This window comes from Schistocerca nitens, chromosome 6, assembly GCF_023898315.1.
Source record: "Schistocerca nitens isolate TAMUIC-IGC-003100 chromosome 6, iqSchNite1.1, whole genome shotgun sequence".
Lineage (NCBI taxonomy): Eukaryota > Metazoa > Arthropoda > Insecta > Orthoptera > Acrididae > Schistocerca > Schistocerca nitens.
This window is the reverse complement of record NC_064619.1, coordinates 585,479,567-585,506,475: the sequence shown is the minus strand read 5'-3', so window position 1 is coordinate 585,506,475 and position 26,909 is coordinate 585,479,567. Positions and strand designations below refer to the sequence as shown.

General features: G+C 42.5%; 1 protein-coding gene across 4 annotated transcripts in view; it reads right to left on the bottom strand.

Moving 5' to 3' along the window:
* The window catches only part of LOC126263179 (uncharacterized), a 488,493-nt gene extending 463,232 nt beyond the window's left edge, over positions 1-25,261 (bottom strand). For 3 of the 4 annotated variants that reach the window (XR_007546855.1, XR_007546856.1, XR_007546858.1), the window contains exon 1: positions 25,081-25,261. Coding sequence is in view for 1 of the 4 variants with exons in the window: in XM_049960232.1 (XP_049816189.1) it covers positions 17,162-17,263; positions 25,081-25,251 (273 nt within the window). In the remaining 3 variants the exon portion in view is untranslated. Of the gene's footprint in view, positions 1-17,161; positions 17,264-25,080 lie in introns of all 4 variants that reach the window. The other variant, XM_049960232.1, reaches the window with a different exon arrangement.
* Between the last annotated feature and the right edge of the window lie 1,648 nt (positions 25,262-26,909).

The window sequence follows — 26,909 nt, the reverse complement described above, 5'->3', positions numbered from 1 at the left end:
CTGCCAATGGCGGTTTGCCTTTTGTGACTGAGATGTGAAATGAATTTTGGTACACAAATATGGTGTTGGCTTCTTTGTCCAATATCGAGTTGTTTCAGTATGGCAATGGCTGCTCACGTCCAGCATCGAAATGGCTAGTGATGTGTTGCTCTCTGGCCCTTCTATTAGCTGACGACGACCCATTTTATCTGCATGTTGGCATCAACAGCGCTCTGACAGCGGCTATTTTTTTAAGATGGTGTACCAAGGAAAGGAGAGTGCCTGCTAACTTGCTGTTTGTTGCGCATCGACGTTAAAACCCGCAAATTTCGTGCTTTTAACATCTTGAGCTATAACTGTTGTAGCGTTCCAAAGTTTCCTGGTGCCTTCAGCATACTCAGTTGCTGCCAAATTGCTGAACCAATAACTATCATCCTCTTTCAGTTCGTTGCCATTTCCATAGTGCTTTCTGCCCAAAAACCCTTCAAAATTGATAAAAGATCACTGGGGACAAATCATGGGGCTGTAAGGTGGATGTTGTGAAACTTCCCAAGTAAACTGACGAAGCAATTCCTTGGTCAGCGCATCAAAATGCCGGCGAGTGTTGTTTTGAAGAAGGACAATGGGGCTGGACAATAGTCTACGCAGTTGGTTTTTAAATGTGCAGTAATGTCAGTGCATGGTCTGACAGTGGGCTGGTGCATTTATGATCTCTCCTTTAGGTGTAAAGACAATGAGCAGGGAGCCGTTTTAATCACAAACACTGTAACCTTATTCTGCTTGGTGGTCAAAATTTAAAATTTATTTGGTTTTTTTATTTTGTCGGGGTTATGAATGGCATCATTACATTAACCGGCGTTTTGCTCCTGGACTTCTATGCGAATCTGGGTCCCGTTCTAGCACTAATGCGGTTCCAAAACCCTTCACCATTATTGTACCACATGAGAAAAATTAGTACAGCTCCCATTCATTCTATTTTTTGTGTATGTTTCATGACTCGAGAATATTTTAGTTAAATGTTGGAGTATAAGTGCAACAGCTTAGTACAACACTTCTTGGCAGTAGCGCATGTGTGTACGTGCGGAGTCGCACACGCGGCCAGGACGTTTGCTACGGTAACGCTCTGGACACAGCTAGAAACGGTTATCACTTGAAAGTCTGTCAGGGCACCAGCACGGGATTACCACTCGTCAAAACGCCAACTAAGGTGATAATCGAGACCACTTTCGTGATACGAAGCACCCAACCACCATTATTGGCTATTAGAAGGAAATCAAGGCGAATATGTGTAAATGGAATGTTTAGAAAGATACTGAAGCAGGCCATGTGTAACCCGATCCGAGTGGACAAAAGTTCTTAATAAGAGTATAAAGGGAAAGCTATGGGAAGTACGAAATCAAGACTAGAATACAGTAGAGAAATAAATTTCGTGTGACTAGGACCTCCCGTCGGGTAGACAGTTCGCCGGGTGCAAATCTCTCGATTCCACGCCACTTCGACTACTTGCACGTCGATGGGGATGAAATGATGATGATTAGGACAACACCCAGTCCCTGAGCGGAGAAAATCTCCGACCCAGCCGGGAATCGAACCCGGGCGCCTAGCGTTCTGTTGCGCTAACCACTCAGCTACCAGGGGCGGACCATAAAGTAGATGAGAGCACACCACAAGACAGTACTGCACTGAGGTGACAAAAGTCACGTGATAGCAACATGCACATACACAGATGGCGTAGTATCTCATACACAAGGTACAAAAAGGCAGTGTACTGGCAGGGCTCTCACTGTACGCAGGTGATTCATGTGAAAAGGTTTCCGACGTGATTATGGAAGCACGACGTCATTTAACAGACTTTGAACGTGGAATGGTAGTTGGAGCTAGATGCATGGGACATTCCATTTAGGAAATCGTTAGGAAATTCAGTATTCCGAAATCCACAGTGTCAGGAGTGGGCCGAGAACACTAAATTTCAAACATTATCTCTCACAACGGACCACGCAGTGGCCTACAGACTTCTCTTAAGACAGAGAGCAGCGGCGTTTGCGTAGAGTGGTCAGTGCTAACACGAGCAACACTCTGTGAAATAACGGCAGAAAGCAAAAAATGGCTCTGAGCACTATGGGACTCAACATCTTAGGTCATAAGTCCCCTAGAACTTAGAACTACTTAAACCGCACTAACATAAGGACATCACACACATCCATGCCCGAGGCGGGATTCGAACCTGCGACCGTAGCAGTCGCGCGGCTCCGGACTGAGCGCCTAGAACCGCTAGACCACCACTGCCGGAGGCAGAAAGCAATGTGGCATTAATAAGCTACGGCAGCAGACGACCGACACGAGTGCTTTTGCTAACAGCACTACATGGCCTACTGCGCCGCTCTTGGGCTAGTGACCATACCACCGGCCGTGGTGAAAGAGCGGTTCTAGATGCTTCAGTCTGGAACCGCGCGACCGCTACGGTCGCAGGTTCGAATCCTGCCTCGGGCACGGCTGTGTGTGATGTCCTAAGGTTAGTTAGGTTTAAGTATTTCTAAATTCTAGAGGACTGATGACCTCAGATGTTAAGTCCCATAGTGCTCAGAGCCATTTTTTTCGTGACGATACCGGTTGGACCCTAGACCCCTAGGCGACTGGAAGACGGTGGCCTGGGTCAGATGAGTCCAGATTTCAGTTGGTAAGAGCTAAGGGCAGGCGCATACCCCACGAAGCCATAGGCCCAAGTTGTCAACAAGGCACTATGGAAGCTGGTGGTAGAAAAAAATGGTTCAAATGCCTCTAAGCACTATGGGTCTTAACATCTGAAGTCATCAGTCCCCTAGACTTAGAAATACTGAAACCTAACTAACCTAAGGACATCACACACATTCATGCCCGAGGCAGGATTCGAACCTGCGACTGTAGCAGCAGCGCAGTTCCGGACTGAAACGCCTAGAACAGCTCGATAACGGCGGCCGGCCTGGTGGTGGCACCTTGTAAGTAGGCTGTTTATGTTTTCTTATTGGCAACGTTACGTAGCGCTCTGTATGAAAATCACTGGCTGTGCTGTTTTATGTTTTCTTATTGGCAACGTTACGTAGCGCTCTGTATGAAAATCACTGGCTGTGCTGTGTGCAGTTTGTGGCTAGTTTGCATTGTTGTCTGCCATTTTAGTGTTGGGCAGCTGCGTGCGAACAGCGCGTAGCGTTGCGCAGTTGGAGGTGAGCCGCCAGCAGTGGTGGATGTGGGAAGAGAAATGGCGGAATTTTGAAATTTGTAAGACTGGACGTCATGAACTGCTATATATATTATGACTTTTGATGACTATTAAGGTAAATACATTGTTTGTTCTCTATTAAAATTTTTCATTTGCTAACTATGCCTATCTGTAGTTAGTTTGAATGTCTTATTTAGCTGGCAGTAGTGGTGCTCGCTGTATTGCAGTAGTTCGAGTAACCAAGATTTTTGTGAGGTAAGTGATTTGTGAAAGGTATAGGTTAATGTTAGTCAGGACCATTCTTTTGTAGGGATTTTCGAAAGTCAGATTGTGTTGCGTAAAAAAATATTGTGTGTCAGTTTAAGCACAGTCTTGTATGATTGTTCAAAGGGGACGTTTCATATGGCGACCCTGCCGGGATACCTCACTGGAATCTTTTGATTTTTACTTGTAGTTTGTGTAATTAGTGTAGATTTTGTTTATTGCTAGTGCATAATTGTAGAGAGAATCTCCTTTGTAGTTGCAGTCTTTCATTGTTGTACATTAAAACAGGTGTGGCACACATTTAAATTTGCACCAGGTATTTCGCAGCTGCGGTTGCAATTAACGAGAAATCATTTTCAATGCTATGTTAATGTGTTTTCTTATTTTTGCTCTTCAAATTGTGCTTTTCTGTGTTATCGTGTGAAATATTGTGACAATAATGGCGTGTGAAAAACGTAATACTAGGCTTCAAAGTAAACTGAGAAATGACAGTGAAGACAAAATCAGTGTGTTAGCGCCACCGGGTAATGAAGTAACAGACATTCAAAGTAATAATTTGGAAATAGTGCATAGGGAAATGGAGCGGGCGGCAAATAATGGTGTAGACAGTGAAACAAGTAGTGAACAGGGAAGCATTATCGATCGATCGGTCGGCAACAGCTCGCCTCAGGAATCCGAAATGACAGAACACAATATTGCAAATACTATAGACTCAGGTTTTGGGTCCTCACCGTTTTCTCAAATAAGTCAAGACACATTTTCTTCTTGTCAAAATGTGAATGTTGCCAGTGCAACTTCACTGCCGAAAAGCACTGAGGAACATGTTTCAGACACCAGTGCATTGTTATTACAGTTAATGCAACAAATGGGACAAAGGCTACAAAAGTTAGAAACAATGGAACAAAATCTTCAAAAGTTAGACACAACGCTTGAACAAAATCAGAAACAAGTGGGACAAAACCTTCAAAAGTTAGACACAATGGAACAAAATCTTCAAAAGTTAGACACAATGGAACAAAATCTGCAAAAAGGTAGACACAATGGAACAAAATCTTCAAAAGTTAGACACCACACTTGAACAAACACGTGAAGATTTAACTACTGAGTTACATAAAATCGAATTGAATTGTCAAAAAGTCTGTAATGAGGTAAAAACACAAATTTTTGATCATTTCCAACCTATTTTTTTGCGTCATGAAAATGCATTACAGAATCACGAAGCAGCCATAAAGGAACTGCAAACCATAGTTCATGAAGATCACGACACCTTGCAAGCTAAAATTGACTCAGTTGCATCTACCGATTCGGTTATGCAACTTGCAAAAACTTAGGAAAACTTAAAGGACACAGTAGATACTCTGAAAATTGGTTCAGAAAGACACATGGAGGAAATTTGTTCATTATCAGAGAAAGTAGTTGAACTTTTGGATCAGCTAAATAATTTATCTACGAAGGTAGATGATAATCTGAATGACACAAAATCGGTAGTCTTTAATGACACGGAAGAGTGCGAACAAATTAGAAAATTCAAACAAAATCAGAATCAAATTAATACGCAACACCAAAGAGAAATCCGGGAAGTACAAGACCAGTTGACACAGGTAATACAGGAATTACATATTTTAGAGGCGACGCGTGCTCCAATACGGGAAGAGGGACATAGAAATACTGAACAGCCACAAAATAATAACTTAGGGCACTTCGGAAATTATGAAAGAAATTGGCAAGGTACACCGAATTTTGAGATGGAACCGCCGAAACGACGTAACAATGACCGACATGCGACTCGCCGACATGATGATTTTGATAATAAGCTGTTCATTACTACACGTAAATTCAAAATATTTAATAATTCTGGCAACGACATCCATCCACAAGCATGGCTCCATCAATTCTCTCATTTTTTTCCTCCCAACTGGTCAGTAGAGCACAGATTAGAATTTATGTGTGGCTATTTAGAGAATGAACCAGCTGTAAGAATGCGATCGGTCATTCACGATTGTCATAGTGAAGGAGAATTTTATCATGCCTTCCTCTCAGCATATTGGTCTCAAGCTACACCATAGCATCATAATGATGAAACATTTCGAACAATCTGAATTCTCAAGTCTTGTGAAATATTTTGAAGACATGTTGCACAAGAATCCGTACCTGTCAAACCCATACAGCCCCTCAGAACTCATCCGCATTTGCTTAATCAAATTACCTGAACATTTACGATATATTATTTTGGCAGGAAGTTGCAAAGACGACATTGAAGCTTTTCAGGGACTCTTACAAGAATTAGAAATTGGCACTGATAATTGCGGAACGCGAAAACAGGAACACAACAATTACAGGTCACATCCGTCGCAATTCCGCGATGAAAGAAATAATAACTGGACTCGACAAGGCTATTCTCACAACACAAATCGTGACCAAAACAGACACCATCCGTATGACAACCGTTGGCAGAATAATAGTTACAGAGTAAGTTCGCTTTTCCATAGTAATGAATGTGACAGAGACAACCATACAATCAGACAATATGGGAACCAAAATAATTATTATCAAGGGAGACAGAATAACTTCAGACGCAACGGTCCACCACGCAGTTACGATTCTGGTAGAAATTCTTCACCACATGACTGACAAACAAGAAACTATGTAAACTACCGACAAAACGACAGACCTGAATTCCATCAGAACTGGCGAGCTTCAAACATGGCAGGGCCTTCTCGTCAAGGTGAATTTGTAGAAGTTAGGTCTCCTAATCCCAATAACGACGCGCGCCAACAACGAAACAATGACCCGCACTGCAGGCAGCCACGTGCGCCGGCTGGGATTGAGAAAAATAACATAAGCTAACCTTGAGAAAAATTCCAGTGTTCCTTACCGACGTAACCACATGATAATTGCGTTGAAACTGAAACTCTGCGTACTAGGAAGAGTAAAAGATTGCACCACATTTCACATGTAACACCGTTTATTGAGAGATAATCTGCCTTTTAACTTAGTCTTTGCCATAAAACTTTTCACTTCACGCTACTAGTACAATTTGTCACAATGAGAAACTGTTAACATGCAACAATGTTTTGAAGTTAACTATTCAGCCTAGAACCTAGGGAACATTTTTAAACAGAAATTACGAATGCTTTGTTATAGTCAATGGACGACACAGTGTTATTGTGTGTGTACACTCTTGCTTGTTAGTTGCACGATCACGTAACGACTATAAGGCTCACATACTTAGAACATATACCGGCACTGCTAATGAGATTTTCATGCAACATTTTGGTTTACTTGAAATGACATTCTTTATTTGAAGTACTTTCTGTGGGATTAAATATGACTTAGCATTTGGTTTCTTTGACAGCTACACGATTTTATCACGACGCTACTAATGAGTGACAATTTACAATGTTGCTTTTTCAAAGTATCTGTTTTACATCTGCACAGTTTTTCTGAATTCTTCTGGACAGTAAAACATGTTTTAGTAAATTTTGTGGTATAGCTACAAGGAGACAGCCTTTTCCGTAGCACAACAATACGTTACAGCATAGTACTTTCTTCATCACGGCATAAGCGTAATAACTAAGATATCTATACGCAAAGAATTTCACTTTCGTTTATGATGAGGTAAGTACATTGACTTCTGCAGAACTTAGCTTTCGGAGGACGATAACTACGACACTTCCACAGAGATTATCTTACAACAAGACACACACTTTAGCGCTACAGTACACGTATTTGAGTGATTAATTTTGTACTCAAAACATTTATTTTTAAAGATATTTGAAGTACAATGATACAATGGTTTTCCGTGATACATTTCATTCCATTGCTGTAATCTGTAACACCTGCGGGTATAATTACATTAATCATCAGGGGGTACACGCTTACTTTGTGTACCATGTGTTTGGCAAGCACAAGGAGCCCTAGCTAATATGGTATTTGCTTATACAACTTTACACTTCAGTACCATATTTCTCTAACATACAAATTACACAGCTATTTGATCATTTAACTGAGAGATAAACATTTTTTTTACTTCATCAGTGACAGATGTTTACGCAATTACAGAGTTGGATTACTTCACACTTACGAAATTGTATTTTGTCTGTACTTTGTGAACTGTTCATATTTTTTCGGAACCATTGTGATACTATGAGAGCTTTGAATGATGTATTTGGTAAGGGAGCATGATTTTAAAGTACGTTGGAGGTAGATGACACTATTGAAATGAGCAGAGAATTTTTTTTAGGTATTGACATTATTGCAGAAAGCTATGACGTTTTTGAGATTTGACTGAGGTGTTATGATGTTATTTTTACGACGACGATGTGTATTATGCTGCTGAGGTATGTTTATGATCAATAAGCTGATGCTATATGAGGAATTTGATTATGCTACGTAATTGTTATGATGAAATATTGAAGAAGTGTCGACGAATATGTATATGTGTAATAAGGTACGGAATAATGAGTAGTGGTTAGGGACTCTGGTTTGTGAAAAATGTTGTTGGAAACCGAGAATCGTACTTTAAGAGTTATAAAATATATGTAAATGCGTGAATGTATTACAATGCTGATGAAAATTTTTTGGACACTGTTATATTAATAGGATTTTGTTTCTACAGATTTGTAACGCGAAAAGAAAGGTAAGTGACCTTGACGTAATGCGTTTTGGGCGCCCAGCTGAGAGGTAGTTGTCTGACAAAAGAAAGCCATTAGGTGGAGAGAAAAAAAAGGCCATTATCCTCGCATTTGACATTCCTTTGTAGAAAGCATCGCAAATACGACACGCTCATTACTTGGAAAGATACTTACATCTGCACACCTGATTATGACAAGCGTCTTTCTACGAGAGTTGAGAGAATTTCTACTAACTTATGAAATGTCACATGACTATTGAATGATATTTTTATGCTTTGGTTTGCGTAATTGCTTATTTCATTTGATATCTGGTTTCCAGCTGTGTTGCAGCATTGGTTTTATAAAATAAAATTAAATGCATTTGTTAATGCGAACACTTTCTGTCAACAGATCTATTAAATAATTATTTTATGATCCACATTCTTTGAGAAAGGAGCACTTGGAAAGGAAAGAACAATAAGAAGGGATTAATAACAGTAGCTGCATACATAATTTTCTTCTCAACTACTTGGTAATTTTTTTGTTAGATTAACTTGTTGTGGTGCACCACTTTAATTACATAGACATTAAGTTGTGAATAGACATTTCCCTTATCTGCATTGTTGTCTTTAGTGTAATATTTTTCTGCTTGAGCTTTGTCATGTTTAGGTATAAGTTATTGCATTTGCTGCTGCTGCTTGCCAGGCATAGTGCTACTAAAATTGACTTTGTATTACTCTGTTAAGCCAGTTTTACTAATGATTTATTTTTATTGTTTGCTGCACATTGCCTTATATTAGTTGTAATATTGCAATTGCTCTGCTAATTTAGACTTAATGCTGCTAGCTTTGCCAATTTGCATTTTTTGTCATTGCTGTTGGTGTTAATTGTTTTGCGCTGCTGCATTGCCTCGTCCCTTAGTTTAGCATCTGAGCTCAGTAGATCTAAGTTAGCTTAAGGTGGGTAGGATAAGAGAATGAGTTGTGATGAATGGAAGGAAATGCATTGAGAAGCTATAAGCAAATGGTTTGGCAAAAAAAAGTATTTTGAAAGAGGATATGAACCAAAACAGTAGGGTTTAGGGACAACAGGTTTAGGTAGGATTTTCTTGGAAATAAATGATGAGTTAAGATAATCGAAAATAAATAATGAGGTAAGGAATGTGCGAACTATAAATACAGAAAGCATGCTTGGATAGAATTTTTTTGGTGGAAACAAATGTTGAAATAAGAGGAAAGATATATGGAATGAAGTTTTGGGGTGGACTGCAGTACCAAATGTCACACAGAAAACAAACCTTGTCCTGTATTTCTGTGTTGTTACACTACGTGAATTTGTGTTTTTCCTGTCTTTATGTGTTTAGCTAATAAGAGTTATGTTGTAGAATTTTTCTGATAATATGTTATTTTCTTTGTAAAGATGTTTAGACATTATTTATTCTGTTCTGTTTTAATGCTCATGTGTGAAGTTGATGTTTCGAAAGTTATTATGATCTTTTATATATGTACTCATGTCATAATTCCTGTAACACTGATGTATATGTTATTTCGATTCTTTTGTAAAGCTTGTACTACAAATGTTATCTGTATTGTTATGTTCTTTAATGATGTATTTTGTACCTTTGTAATTGTATTCTTATGTTATAAAATTGTAGTTGACACCAGTTCATCATATTATTAACTTATAAGTTCCATTTTACTGCACACGTTTCTGTTGGTCATAGTATATGGACAATATGTGAGAAGTAGGGACTGTTAGTGTTTGCACGTGTGTTAATAATTCAGCAAGGGACTGGATAACAGCATTGCTGGTTCTAAGGACAATTCCAGAAACTTTGTGAGTGCACAAGTGGTGGTTTATGGACTTGCTATATTGTCTGAAAGACTCTTCGATGGTGATTGTGCACCCGCACAGTCGCAACAGATGGCTGCTGGCCGTCTCTACAAGGACTGAAGTGGGTCTGCACCTTCGATGACTCACCAATACAATTATTTCTACAAGGACTGCAGTGGGTCTGCACCTATGGTGGCCCACCAATACCATACTCTCTACCAGGACTACAGTGGGTCTGCTCTGTGATGACCTACCTACCAATATTCTTCAAAACTTCGACTGACTCTGCTGTGGGTTTGCTCTGTTGTGGCGCATTACCTGTCTGCATGTCAAGAGTCAGCACTGTCTTTCCGTTGAAGGACAACACTACTTCTTCAAGACTGCATGGAAATCCACTACTTCCGTGTGCATTCCCTTTTATTGCTTAGACTTTGAAAAAGAAAAAAAAAAACACTTCAATTTTACTGTGATGAATGATCAGGACTGTCTTTATGGACTGTGAGAAAATTTTATCTTTTGATCAACAATCTATCAATAAGTGCGTGCATTTGGTATCTTTGTTATTGTAATTATGAAAATTTTTATCAAACCATTATTGGCCACCGATCAAAACAATTTGTAAACTTTTTGTGGGGAGCATGGGGGCTATGTAAGTAGGCTGTTTATGTTTTCTTATTGGCAACGTTACGTAGCGCTCTGTATGAAAATCTGTGGCTGTGCTGTTTTATGTTTTCTTATTGGCAACGTTACGTAGCGCTCTGTATGAAAATCACTGGCTGTGCTGTGTGCAGTTTGTGGCTAGTTTGCATTGTTGTCTGCCATTGTAGTGTTGGGCAGCGGGATGCGAACAGCGCGTAGCGTTGCGCAGTTGGAGGTGAGCCGCCAGCAGTGGTGGATGTGGGGAGAGAAATGGCGGAATTTTGAAATTTGTAAGACTGGATCTCATGAACTGCTATATATATTATGACTTTTGATGACTATTAAGGTAAATACATTGTTTGTTCTCTATTGGTTCAAATGGCTCTGAGCACTGTGGGACTCAACTGCTGAGGTCATTAGTCCCCTAGAACTTAGAACTAGTTAAACCTAACTAACCTAAGGACATCACAAACATCCATGCCCGAGGCAGGATTCGCACCTGCGACCGTAGCGGTCTTGCGGTTCCAAACTGCAGCGCCTTTAACCGCACGGCCACTTCGGCCGGCTTGTTCTCTATTAAAATCTTTCATTTGCTAACTATGCCTATCAGTAGTTAGTGCCTTCCGTAGTTTAAATCTTTTATTTAGCTGGCAGTAGTGGTGCTCGCTGTATTGCAGTAGTTCGAGTAACGAAGATTTTTGTGAGGTAAGTGACTTGTGAAAGGTATAGGTTAATGTTAGTCAGGGCCATTCTTTTGTAGGGATTTTTGAAAGTCAGATTGCGTTGCGCTAAAAACATTGTGTGTCAGTTTAAGCACAGTCTTGTATAACTGTTCAAAGGGGACGTTTCAACCTTAATATTGTAGTCTGTGTTTAGGGGAAATTGACTGGGTTCGCTGGTCCAGATGACCCGATCATTGACTGGAAATGGTTACGTTCAGCTACCTGGAGACTATCTGCATCTTAACAACGATGGAATTTTTTGGATGACAATGCGCTCTGTCACCGGGCTACAGTTGTCCGCGATTGGTTTAAAGAACATTCTGGACTAACCGTTCGAATGATTTGACCACCCAGATCACCCAACATGAATCCCATCGAACATTTATGCGAATTAATCGAGAGGTCAGTTCGTGCACAAAACTCTGCACCAGCTACACCTTCGCAGTCATAGACGGCTATAGAGGCAGCATGGCTCAATATTTCTGTAAGGGTGTCCCAACGACTTGTTGAGTCCATGCCACGTCGAGTCGCTGCACTACGCTGGACCAAAGCAGGTCCGACATGATATACGATATTAGGTATCCCACATGACGTTTGTCACCTCAGCGTGCTTGGCCGGCGAAACTACAGCTGATGAAGAGTAGCAGTTTTGCTGCTGACTTTATATATATATATATATATATATATATATATATATATATATATATATATATATATATATATATACTCCTGGAAATGGAAAAAAGAACACATTGACACCGGTGTGTCAGACCCACCATACTTGCTCCGGACACTGCGAGAGGGCTGTACAAGCAATGATCACACGCACGGCACAGCGGACACACCAGAAACCGCGGTGTTGGCCGTCGAATGGCGCTAGCTGCGCAGCATTTGTGCACCGCCGCCGTCAGTGTCAGCCAGTTTGCCGTGGCATACGGAGCTCCATCGCAGTCTTTAACACTGGTAGCATGCCGCGACAGCGTGGACGTGAACCGTATGTGCAGTTGACGGACTTTGAGCGAGGGCGTATAGTGGGCATGCGGGAGGCCGGGTGGACGTACCGCCGAATTGCTCAACACGTGGGGCGTGAGGTCTGCACAGTACATCGATGTTGTCGCCAGTGGTCGGCGGAAGGTGCACGTGCCCGTCGACCTGGGACCGGACCGTAGCGACGCACGGATGCACGCCAAGACCGTAGGATCCTACACAGTGCCGTAGGGGACCGCACCGCCACTTCCCAGCAAATTAGGGACACTGTTGCTCCTGGGGTATCGGCGAGGACCATTCGCAACCGTCTCCATGAAGCTGGGCTACGGTCCCGCACACCGTTAGGCCGTCTTCCGCTCACGCCCCAACATCGTGCAGCCCGCCTCCAGTGGTGTCGCGACAGGCGTGAATGGAGGGACGAATGGAGACGTGTCGTCTTCAGCGATGAGAGTCGCTTCTGCCTTGGTGCCAATGATGGTCGTATGCGTGTTTGGCGCCGTGCAGGTGAGCGCCACAATCAGGACTGCATACGACCGAGGCACACAGGGCCAACACCCGGCATCATGGTGTGGGGAGCGATCTCCTACACTGGCCGTACACCACTGGTGATCGTCGAGGGGACACTGAATAGTGCACGGTACATCCAAACCGTCATCGAACCCATCGTTCTACCATTCCTAGACCGGCAAGGGAACTTGCTGTTCCAACAGGACAATGCACGTCCGCATGTATCCCGTGCCACCCAACGTGCTCTAGAAGGTGTAAGTCAACTACCCTGGCCAGCAAGATCTCCGGATCTGTCCCCCATTGAGCATGTTTGGGACTGGATGAAGCGTCGTCTCACGCGGTCTGCACGTCCAGCACGAACGCTGGTCCAACTGAGGCGCCAAGTGGAAATGGCATGGCAAGCCGTTCCACAGGACTACATCCAGCATCTCTACGATCGTCACCATGGGAGAATAGCAGCCTGCATTGCTGCGAAAGGTGGATATACACTGTACTAGTGCCGACATTGTGCATGCTCTGTTGCCTGTGTCTATGTGCCTGTGGTTCTGTCAGTGTGATCATGTGATGTATCTGACCCCAGGAATGTGTCAATAAAGTTTCCCCTTCCTGGGACAATGAATTCACGGTGTTCTTATTTCAATTTCCAGGAGTATATATATATATATATATATATATATATATATATATATATGGACTATGTCTCTGAGGCAGGCACCCCAGCTAGAGCATTCAATAGTGATTGGAACAAGAAGCCAGGTGGCTGTTGCATCTTCCTCTTGACAGCATGATAAAAGGGGTTTCGATAGTAAAATATTTGGTATCAAGTGTGGCTTACATATATATGTTAAGGGTATTTGTTGGTCATACACCTCACCTAAAATCTATCTAATGGTAAGTAAACCTGATAAAAGATTCACGTCACTTTCCGACTTTTGCAGATCATGATCCCTGTCAAATATCCTTCCCTGTTTCCAACACCAGTGCTAAACATCCAGTGAGGTTATGCTCCCTCTCGACTCCGTTGTAAAAGTTAATGAGGGAAACACAGTCGAACAATATTTTCGTTGACGTCCTGTATTAAAAAATCACAGATAATTAACGACCGTTTCTTCTCTCCGTTAGCGTCGTACTGGTGCCAAAGATTACTAACGCCTACGGATACGGAGGTGTTGGTGGGGTCTTTAGTTTTAGAATGACCCTCGTACAGGATGTGACGACGTCTCAGTCACGTGAAACGCCAAGCTCTTCCATTTACCGTGGCAACTTCATCTAACTTAATTATACATACGTGTAAATGCGTCTCTATAAAACGAAGCTGAATGCGCGTTTGGGTTTTAATTGAACTTGACGAATCATTGTTAACACTAGTAATTAAACAGGTCATCAGAGCGATAGAGCTATTTTTAAGAGCACTAGAGTGCACTGGGACGTGTGATGAAGCAGGTGAACTAGTTGAGGCATAAGTGGATTGTTAGAGCTTTGCGCTGACCACAAGAAATACGGCATAGTCGACGACTGAAAGCGGTAGGTGATAGCTGCCGGTTTAGCCATATCAGTGGTGCAATAGAAATATAAATGTGTCGACAAAATGTAACCTACAAGCACAAGGAAGCGATGAAAGGTAAAGAAGTGGCCGTTGTCAATAATGAAGTGTAAAGGCCGTTACATTAGAAAGAATAGAACGATGTCAGTTAGTTTTTGGTGACGGAGCTCTCAAGAAAAAATACGAGTCAGTGCTTATGTCCTCTAGATTATAGAGAAGAAACTTTCACAACTGAGTGGAGTGTGTTACTAGAATTTTGGTCGCTCGAGCTACGGCCGAAGACTCAAGCCAAAGGAACACTGACGGAAAAAAAGCTCCGCGGCGTGACGGATTAGAGCGTACGCCCACCCGCCCACCGTACAGGCGCAGCTTGTGGTGTTCAGAGGGAGACGCATAATCAATCGGAAATTACACGCCTGTATACATGGTGTTGCGTGGCTCGGGATAGGGCCTTGATTTACGGCGAGGAATCTGCGTAAATTGCCGCACCATTAGTCGGCCCGATTCAGCTGCGTTTACCGCCAAACCACGCCGATTCAATTAACATGGTATTACGCGCGACAGCGCAGTTCAGATTCCGGGTCGTAATTTACGGTCGGGTCACCACGCCCCGCTGATGAATTGCTCACCGATTACATAAAAATATTTACCTTGGACCGTCCGCCAGATGATCTTGAACACGGGACATGTAATGAAGACGCAAGCGCCATGTTCTACCAGACGCCGCGTACTCTCAAGCCAGAGGTCTGCACCGGCTGTTCTGGGAACTAGTGTTATCAGGAATGATGGAACTAGGTGACGCAGTGGTTAGCACACTGGACTCGCATTCGGGAGGACGACGGTTCAAGCCTGCGTCCGACCATCCTGATTTAGGTTTCCTGTGATTTCCCTAAATCGGTTCAGGCAAATACTGGGATGGTTCCTTTCAAAGGGCACGGTCGACTTCCTTCCCCACCCTTCCCTAATCCGATGGTACCTATGACCTCGCTCTTTGGTCCCCTACCCAGGATCAACCAACCAACTAGGAATGTTTGTTTCGAAAATTAACTGGGTCGTAAAATCGGAACAGAAGCAAAATGACAGCCATATGTATCTTGCTAGGAACTGAGTGGATTACCACTTCATATACGCACAAGTTAAATATACGTCGTCCCCAATAATAAAGCTCATAAACCGCTTGTGGGACCATTCCTAGAGTACTGCTCCAGAGTTAGAAATCCTTTTCAAACAGACACGAGGCATGGCAGCAGACATCAGATGAATTTAGAAAGATGTTATGAGGGTCTTAACGGAAATATATTACAGATATTCACGAAAATAAACTACGAATATCAGGAAGAGAGGGGACCTCGCGGGTAAGATAAGAGAGATTAGGGCCCCTACCAAGCCATGGAAGCTTAGAGACTCATTTTTCTTTTGTACATTAGGAGAATTAAATGGGATATCAGTAATACGGGTGAGAAGTACCGTACACTACGCATTTTACAAGTATTGTGGCCTGCAGAGTATATATACGTCCAGTTCATGAAGGTCCAATAGATATCGACTGGCTGCCGTGTCACCCTATGCCATGCGACGTCATGCAAATGTGGCACGGAGGGCATGCCATTAGCACACCGCTCTCCCGGGTGTTTTGCCAACTTTCCAGAATTTGGAGCCGCTACTTCTCAAAAAGTTAGCCCCTCAAGTGGCATCACGAGGCTCAGTGCACCCCGTACTATTCCTCCCACCAAGGATAAATCCTTGGCAGTGCTGTGACTCAAAACCGGGTCTTCTGTATGGCAGCCATGTACACTGACTGCTCAGTTACGGAGGCAGATATACGGGGTGTTAGGGGGATAGGTGAAGATATTTTGATAACTGGTACTTAAATATGCGACTACTTCAGTGTGTTAGCTGTTTTCCTTTTTCTCTTTTTGTCTAACAGTCTTCCATCAAACGGTGGCCTCGCGGTTCTAGGCGCTCAGTCCGGAACCGCGCGACTGCTACGGTCGCAGGTTCGAATCCTGCCTCGGGCATGGATGTGTGTGATGTCCTTAGATTAGTTAGGTTTAAGTAGTTCTAAGTTCTAGGGGACTGATGACCACAGATATTAAGTCCCATAGTGCTCAGAGCCATTTTTTTCTTCCCTCAAACCCATCACACAATTTATTACCTGATGTTTTCTGCACAGTTGTAACTGTGCTATGAAGTGAACTACTGCTGCCAGTGTAGACTAAAAATTTTGCTTCCACACATTCACACTTCAATACCTGACCTGGTGAACAGGGGAAAATAATCATTAGTAACGTACCTGTGCCGCACATACTTGGAGGTACTAACCAACTTAGAAACATACCACTAATAATAGCTATAAGAGTTAGTCTGCAAATAATCACTCAGTCCACTGTCCGCAGTCATCAATCGAAATATCTACACTTATATCGCCGATAATCTGTATATGATGTCCTATTTATCATTGCCACCCCAAATGACCTTTTGTCTAGGAGTAAGATACAAAATATGTAATGTTTAACAGGAAGATCGTTTTTATTTTTTGTAACTTCCTTCGTTAGGAAAATGTGGACAGCAGTACGTCTAATTTAAATATCATCCTTTATTTTTTTATTTGTTAATACACTTCCTCTATTCAAGACCAGTTCAAACACTCGTCACAGTGTGCCATTCGTCTAAAATGCAGTTATGAAAAACATAATACAAAACTGACTTTGACTCTCTTGTACACGTATACATTGTAGCTACGTGGGCTAAAGTAAAGCGTACACTTGTTGAAGTTGACAGAAAACAAATGGCCCGACGATAGTGCAAATTTACAGTCTTCATAACTGAATAGCATTAATAACTTCACTTCACTGAAGGACATTGCACTCATACATACCTGCAACTCAAGACTTGACTGAACAGCCCGTGTGCATATTTCTTGTTTCCATTTGTTTACTGTCAGCACCAGCAAGTCCAAGAGTTGCCTCATTCCAGGTACCTGGAAAATGTGCTAGTATGAGTAAGTGGATTAACGTATGAAAAATATAGGACATTATTAAAAAAAGACGTACTGCTGTTCATCTCTTCCTAACATACTGGTTAATGTCTCCTTGGTAGCTAAACTACGATGGCAACGACGTGAGGAAATTGTTTACATCCTTAAATATTTAGAGGTTCAACTCGTCTAGACGATGTGTTTTTCTGGAAGGACAGAGGGCATTTCCCTGTGGCGCACTATACCAAGGGTTTGTTTATTCAGTATTCTTTTGTATTTACCTTTCGGATAGAAGACTGATACTGACTTAATAAGACGTTACTCCTTTGGGAACAGTATACGAAAGGCTACAACTGATCTTTTTTTATGTCATACCCTGATACTAACTAGGCAATCTCATGCAGATCCTTAAAGTGCTAAAATATAGAAATAATCGACGTTTCGGCTGTATTGTAGCGGTCTTCTTCCTGTCACAGACTAGATCGGCAGGAAAGTTCGGGTAGTATTTTGATACTTTACGTTTCTGATACCCTTTTAACAATATTAACGTTTTAAGTATTTTATAAGATGACGCAGCAGCACAGACAGAGGGACTTTAATGAGACTGGCTCCGGCGGCAGAAGCCTAGATATTTATATCCTTAGCTAGGCAGGTCATCGCTGCCAACCGGCTGGGCGTAGAGACCAAAATCGATTCAAAGTCAACGTCTGAAAATGCTGTAGAGAACGATCGCTGTGACTACAGGCAACCTGAGCCTAAATCAGTACCAATTAAGGCAGAATCGTCTTATGAAACGCTGTACAATCGCACAGAATTTCAAATCTAAGGCGTGGATATATGCGCAGTACGTTTGGAGCACAGCATTGTATGGTAGTGAAACATTGACTGTGGTAAAACCGAAACAGAAGAGTATCTAAGCATTTGAGATGTGTTGCTACAGACGAATGTTGCAAATTAGATGGACTGTTAAGGTATGGAATGAATGGTTCTGCGCGGAATCGGAGAGGAAAGGAATATGTGGAAAACACTGACAAGGAGGAGGGACAGGATGATACGGCATCTGTTAAGACATCAGGGAATGACTTCCATGGCACTAGAGGGAGCTGTAGAAGGCAAAAACTGTAGAGGAAGACAGAGATTGGAATATATCCAGCAAATAATTGAGGACGTAGGTTGCAAGTTTTACTCTGAGATGAAGAGGTTGGCGCAGGAGAGGGATTCGTCGCGTGCCGCATCGACCAGTCACAAGACTGATGAAAAAAAAAAAAAATCGCCGCGTTCTCCGAGTGTGCTTACATATAGCTGGAGTGGCGGAGTGTCTTCCCGAAGCGCAACTCTGTGCAGCGTTACCAACACGCGCAGGAACATTATTTGCTTAGTGTGGCTATAGCTCTTTACAAACTAATTGAAACATCAGGTTCGTTTTATAACTATTTCTTACTCACACACAACACGGAATGCTAGACAAACACTGGCGTATTTCAAAACTTAGTTGCGTTTGATCATAAAAAATAAGCTCAGAAGGAATGGGTTTTACTGACAGTAATATTTTACTGCATACCCACTTTACTTTCTTACATAATCACCATTCACATGTCTGTAACACTGCACCAGCTTCTTTAAGCCCTCTGCTTAGAAGTCTGCCGCCTGGGAACTGAACTAGTTTGTTACGCCAGTCTTGAAATCATCGTCGTTTTGAAATACGAGGGATATTCGGAAAGTAAGTTCTGACCGGTCTCGAAATGGAAAACACTGTGAAAAATCCGATGACGTTTAGCACAGATGTGTTGGGTTGTGTCTCTAGTATGCCCGTCGATCGCGCTTTTGAAATCTGAGGGCACAGTGAGTACGTAAAAATGCCTAGAAAGTAGTGTCTCCCACCAGGTATGAGGGCCTGGTGAGAGATTTCGCTTGATGTTGTGCAGCTCACGTACGGTCAGGCGTTTCGTTCTTCGTGAAAAAACTCGGCCGCACTCTGCAGGGACAATGAAGATGTTCCTGCAGCGTTTTCGATGGGAAATGTTTGGCCACCCACAATACAATCAGTAATTGTCTAGTTCATGGTTTCATTTCTGCTCATATGACCCCCGGCTATGAATACAACATTTTGGCACAGATAATGAGCTGTAGACAAGCATAGAGAATTGACGGAAAGCACAGGCGGCTTCCTTCTATGACGAGGGTAATGGAAGGTTGGTAAAAAGCTACGACAAATATCTAAGTCGGAGCGGCGATTATGTAGAGAAGCAGCTTTAAGGTGCAGCTAACTACTGCAAATAAAACTTTTTGATTTTCTTAGTGGTTTCCGTTTTGCGATCGAGCGGAATTTACTTTCCCAATAGCCCTCGTAGTTCCCCACCCAGCCATTTTTTCAAACGCAAAAAGAGGAAATAATCGCTTGGTGCTAGGTCGGGACTGTACGGAGAGTGCTCAGAAAGTTCTCTACGAAAATCTTTAGTCTTCTCCTTGGTTTTGGCATCGCTGTGGGTGCGTGTCTTGTCGTGAAGGATTACACCAGACGACAGTTCCCCGCGGCGTCGATTCTCTATCGCAGGTCTCAGTTTGGTTAGCGTTCCACGGTATATGTTACCTGTAATTGTTCACCCTCGGTCTATGAAATCAATCAAAAACATGCCCTGTTCGTCCCAAAAAAGGTAGCCATCATTTTTAGATTCGAGAACGGGGATTGCTCAAATGTTATTTGGTTTTTGTGAAGTTGAGTGGCAGCACTGCATTGACTGTTGTTTCGATCTGCGTTGTACAATATCCACGATTCGTCGCCCGTTAAGTGTTAGAAAAACAAGTCTTCTCCCTCTTGTCTACACTGTCCAAAAAATGTCATGCACCACACGTTCTTTGGACCGATCATTTTTGGAATCAGCCTCACACACGTTTTGTGATATCCGAGATGTTCAGTGACAATCGTCTAAACTGAATTCGAGCAATATTTTGAAATTCCTTAGCCAAATCATTAATTGTCAATCGACGATCATTTCGAAGTTTTTGATTCACTTGATCAACAACGTCTTCGCTCCGAATACTGGCCCTACTACTTCGCTTTTCATCGTGAACAATTGTGCAGCCCTTTTGAAATTCTCCACAACAATTTCGAATTTATTTGTCATTCCTTATTGCAGATCCATATACTAGGCATAACTGACGATGAATTTCAGCATCCGACGATCCTTTTACCAGCAAACACCTAATCGAACTGCGCACTTCTCAACAGGCGGGAACTACGATTGTCTTTGCCATTGGAGTATGTTCTCACTGAATGGCAAGCGACTACTGAATCAAAGCACCAACAGAGTCGGTAGACAGCGCCCATGCGTGAAACTTCATTCACAATTACCATCAGTTAAATATTGCTCACCGGACATTATTTCTGCTATACGTCTCGTAATATCAGGACGACTTATTCACTTAATACTGTAATATTATAAAACTATTTATTCTACATACATACTCAAGATGCTAAAGAATACTATGATTAATTTCCCGAAAATTTTGACAAGTAACAGACACAGTTTTGGCACAACGTTGCTTTAATTTTGTCCTCATTCCAGATTCGAAAAAGTGTTTCTGCATTAAATAAATAAAAACCTGTAATTTGCAGTTAAGACATATAAACTATGGAAAGTGACACAGAAATGCGATATAAACAGGGATGAACACGCTGTGTGTCTCTAAAATGGGAGAAATGGGTGGGACTGTTTAATCTTCTGAGCTCATCTGTCTTGATGCAATGTATCGAATCTGTGAGGACGCTGTTCCACACCTCTGGGATTAACAGAAATGTATCTGCATCCCATTATCTAGATACAAGCCGATATTATGCTAACCTGTGTGGTGGAGGGTACATTGTGCATCAAAATTATTTCCTCCATTTCTAATTCCATTGGCGTACACTACACAAGGAAAAAGAACTGTCAAGATCCTCTGTATGAAAGCGAAATTTTCTAATTTTACCACCGTGGCTTGCTTAAATGTTCCCGCAGCCTACGCGCTGTGCTAGAAAGTTAGCTAGTTTTCTCCTCATATTCCGTGTAGTAATGTAACAGGTATGCTACCACATCCGTTGGACTTTCCTCTGTGTATCGAACTGAGCTAATTTTCAGTTTCCGTTTCTGTCACTTCGGGTATACCCCAACAGTGGAATTTTTGTATTAACGGACGTGATATACTTTTTCTTCATGTTTTATCAGCAGTATTAGTGAAAGAGACAATTACCCAATAGCAAGGACGGTGTAAATTTCCAGAGAAACACTGCAAGCCCGACAAATATTGATTCGGGCAAGTTTTTAGTTATATCTATGAAGAGCTGAACCCTTAAAAATGGAGTGCTAAAGTAAATATAAGGATACACCAATATAAAGATTAAATCTCAGCCAGTTTCACGTTAGAGAACAGAGATTCACATTCGAGTCATTTAGTATATAAGCAAAAATCCTAGATTTCTTGAAGTATGAGTGGGAGTGAAGAGGTTTTTTATCGACGTATATCTCACGGAATCCATGTAATTACTGCAAAATACGTAGGCTGTTCATAATGTTTATTCTCTTTGCCGAAAACCATGGATCTTTCCATGGTGGCATTTCATATGTGCCCCAACAATATATTCAGACTGGACGAATTACGGTTCCTTAAGAGGGATTTCAGCATTTTCAGAATGCCAATGGTCAGGGTGATTGACTTATCGGGCCCTGTAATGTTAGACAAGACGATCTTTTTGTATTGGTAATGGGCCACAACTGAAAGGAACTGAAAACAACAGCCACAGTAATTCCCGAAGCTCTCCAGCTGTACCGTATGGCTTAATGACGAGTACCCTCTTGGGTAAACTGTTCTAGAGTCAAACTAATCATCGATTCACATCTCCGAGCGGTAACTACTGAGAAGAATGTTACCACCAGAACTAGTGGGAAGCTGCGTCACACATCCTCTAGACTGAAGACTACAAACTAATTACAACATCTGAAACCTTTGTGTCGTAAAACGTAGAACTACGTTGTTCCATAATTGATAGGTTCTAAGAATTAAACGGAAACAGATATAATTTTCGAAAACACTGGTCAGACAGTAAAAATAAAATTACATTTCCGAAATGCTTCGTACATAAATGAGAAAAATAGTAGTTCTGACTTAAGACAATGCATTACTACTGACATATTTATAACTTAGAAGCGACGCTCAGAGGCAGCTATCAACGGCGAAATATCTACTTCTGCACTATAATCCAGTATTACGCAGAGTCGAAAATAAAATCGTTCCTTGAGCGAAGAATTGTAAATTGCGATAACGGTATCTTAAGCTCAGTAGATATAAGATGGGAAAGAAAATCTGTTTTTGCCAAAACTTCACTTGTTTTGTCTTTTACATTTGTCAGTACACTGTTTTAGGGGGCAGTGCTGTTTTGTGGATAAGAACGTCAGGATTTTGATTTATAGCGCCGATCGTCCGAGGGAGAATGGCCGCTAGGATTTCATCGCCGGCGTTAAGTTGCGCAGAACGTAGAGCAATAGAAGCTGCAAGTGGTTTTTGAAACCGGTATGATCCGACACTTACAGCAAGTTTTTGAAGGTAGTTGGGTCGTTGAAGTTGGCTATCCCTATTTGTTTGCGGGAATCTGATATTTCACAGCACTTAACCGTGAAAAGACTATTTTTTCATAGAGCTCATTATGGGTATGTATTAACTTATTTTGATAAGCGACTGACAGTCTTTCTCTTAGTGGGCACCAAAGACATAAAGATCCTATATGAAGATGTATTTTTCGACTTAGGCAGTAATGTTAATGAAGAGCTCTTTTTAGATCCGCATGTAGTTTCAGTTTTAAAAGCCCATTTCCAGTGTTCATACAGAGCAAGGTGTTCTAACAATACCACCACTTGCAAAGTAGGTTAGAAATTAGATTAATAATGTTGCTCACGCAGCATATGTTCGCTTTATCGGTTAACAACAAAGTTATTGACTGTGGATGGTATCGTCAGAATGGAAATAACGAAGTCACTGTAAAAAAAGTCATTAATTTTGGCACTTATCTTGAATGGTTTCCGACGTAGATTTCGTCGAAGTTGTTATGGTTCATCTTGTTGATTCTAGGGTGATTCCACTTTGACTGCTATAAGGTACAGATCTGTATTTTAACAAAATTTGAAGACCTAACAAATGCGTTTTTCAGGAAGTTCTTAATGATCAAACAATCCCAGATCAGAACAATGGTATGGTAGAAATAATTTTCGACTTGGTGTTCACGATCCACATTTTTATTAAACTTCTTGTAAATTCACATATACTTCTTCTAAATTGTCACATCATCAAGAAAACAGTTTTTTACCGGTCTTCATATATTTAATTTCCATTTTAACCAAACACAAGACTTGAATGTTCTTTTACAAAGCTAAATAACAACTTAACTTGTGCAAAGTGAAACAAAGACTGCTCTGTGTGCATTCGCGCCAAAACGGTTACAAGTAAGTCAAAGATTATGATCGTCTGACAGAAATGAATACACACAAGAACCATATCACTGTAATATATCGATACATCGGAGTACCTATACATTAATAAAACCAAATGTGAATATTGTCACAAAAATATGTCTGTTACTTCGCAGAAAAGTAGTACGATATTACTGGTATCGAGAACTGGGGTTGGAGTGCCGTAATGGTCACGTAAATAAAGAACCATTACAGTGTCATACATATGAATTTAGTTGCGAACTCGCACGATACGTTAGGGCTCGTGGCTGTTTGTAAATAAATCAGCATGAAAGGTACAACATCAAATGAATTCGCTGCCATTTTCATGCGAGTGACACCTCGCTCTGGGTTACCATTCGAAAATGGCATTCTAAGTTGAAATTCGTTGTGTGTGCAACAAGTAGAAAAATGTCGTCTTTATTTAGGTACAGAGCAGTAGTTGACTCTTGTAGAGTTCTGTGTACGCAGTTTCTTAAAGTAGTAGCACTTTGGGAAAGTGTAGAGCATTTTACTAAGGAGCGAACGCAACGAGAAATATAAATATCGCACACATGCGCAACCACGAAGTTGTCGCGGTGCGTGATAAACAGCCATGAAGGAAGGCAAAATGGCGCGTGTGAAGAACATTACGCATGCGCTTGAGCCACGGCCTGATTGGGTGGGGAAGTGGAGGTGGCAGTGGCTCAGTAAAAATGTGGAGTGGGGCTGGCTAGGGGAGGGGAGGGGGAGGGGGATGAGGAGAAAGGACGGCGAGCATCACTGAGAGACGAGTAAAGACGTCATATACAGTCGCACTGTTGGGCACGAAAGGAGGAATTACTGTTGCATTAGGGGATTGTGGTATATTTGACAGCTGACAAAAAGGGTTCAGATGGCTCTGAGCACTATGCGACTTAACTTCTGAGGTCATCAGTCGCCTAGAACTTAGAACTAATTAAACCTAACTAACCTAAGATTATCACACACATCCATGCCCGAGGTAGGATTCCAACCTGCGACCGTAGCGGTCGTTCGGTACCAGACTGTAGCGCCTAGAAATGCAAGGCCACTCCGGCCGGCCACAGATGACCCTGAACTGTTTCGTAAATAGTTGATTACAGTCCCCGATTGTGTATCGTGACAGTAATAGTTCATACCACTGACTATGTAGTTAAAAGTCCACTAGTGTGACTTAAAATTCAGTTTGTGATCTCCGTCCGTGAAGCTGGTCAGATGTGCCGCCGAATACCAAAAGACCCATTGCAGGACAGAACTCGAAAGCGCGGCGGTTAGCTATTCATAGGTCACACGGAACCGGCAGAACAAGTTTCTGGTAAGTTATACTCGGCGAAGAGTTACCTGTCTCGCTAGAAGTGGCGCATCCACCGATCGCTCCTTCCGGTCCCGGCGGGCTCCAGGTGCGCCTGTAGAGGTCCCTGGATGCTGCGCGCGCAGCGTAAAGACGCGCCCAGACACTTGCTCCGCTAGAACCAAACTAGACACGGCTGCGCGGGTACAAACGAGAAGCATTTGGTCTGAAGGAGAGCTATCAGCGCGACTGGTCGGTGGAAACTAGCTAAACCCGCTCGCCCGCATACAGGACGGCCGGTCTTAACGGGCTGCACGCGCCGATCCCGGCCTTTATTGGTTATTCGGCATTTTCCAGCTAGCAGGTGGCAATCGGCCTTCCTGCGGTTCCTGTCGGTCTCCCGGACCGGCTACCGTTCACTAGCCTAGGCCTTGGACGACATAGAGCCACCCACGAACGGGACAGGTTTAGCTCGCTGGGTGCCCTTCCAGCGTAGAGGTCTAAACCACCAACACTAGTACACGCCCGTTGCGTTCAAAACGTCTTTCGCTCATTAAAAGCTACAGTAGTCAAAATAAATGTTGCATGTTGCCGAAACTTTAATACTTAATGTTAAGATCCAGAAATACACTACTGGCCATTAAAATTGCTACACCACGAAGATGACGTGCTACAGACGGGAAATTTAACCGACAGGAAGAAGATGCTGTGATATGCAAATGATTAGCTTTTCAGAGCATTCACACAAGGTTGGCGCCGGTGGCGACACCTACAACGTGTTGACATGAGGAAAGTTTCCAACCGATTTCTCATACACAAACAGCAGTTGACCGGCGTTGCCTGGTGAAACGTTGTTGTGATACCTAGTGTAAGGAGGAGAAATGCGTGCTATCACATTTCCGACTTCGATAAAGATCGGATTGTAGCCTATCACGATTGCGGTTTATCGTATCGCGACATTGCTGCTCGCGTTGGTCGAGATCCAATGACTGTTAGCAGAATATGGAATCGTTGGGTTCAGGAGGGTAATAAGGAACGCCGTGCTGGATCCCAAAAGAATGACAGACATCTTATCCGCATGGCTGTAACGGATCGTGTAGCCACGTCTCGATCCCTGAGTCAACAGATGGGGACGTTTGCAAGACAAAAACCATCTGCACGAACAGTTCGACGACGTTTGCAGCAGCATGGACTATCAACTCGGAGACCATACCATGGCTGCGGTTACCCTTGACGCCGCATCACAGACAGGAGCGCCTGCGATGGTGTACTCAACGAAGAACCTGGTAAAACGTCATTTCTTTCGGATGAATCCAGGTTCTGTTTACAGCATCATGATGGTCGCATCCGTGTTTGGCGACATCGCGGTGAACGCACATAGGAAGCGTATATTCGCTGACGTGTCACCCAGCGTGATGGTATGGGGTGCCATTGGTTACATGTCTCGGTCACCTCTTGTTCACATTGACGGCACTTTGAACAATGGACGTTACATTTCAGATGTGTTACCACCCGTGGCTCTACCCTTCATTCGATCCCTGAGAAACCCTACATAATGCACGACCGCATGTTGCAGATCCTGTACGGGTCTTTCTGAATACAGAAAATGTTCGACTGCTGCCCTGGCCAGCACATTCTACAGATCTGTCACCAATTGAAAACGTCTGGTCAATGGTGGCCGAGCAACTGGCTCATCACAATACGCCAGTCACTACTCTTGATGAACTGTGGTATCGTGTTGAAGATGCATGTACACACCATCCAAGCTCTGTTTGACTCAATGCTCAGGCGTATCAAGGCCGTTATTACGGCCAGAGGTGGTTGTTCTGGGTACTGATTTCTCAGTATCTATGCACCCAAATTGCTTGAAAATGTAATC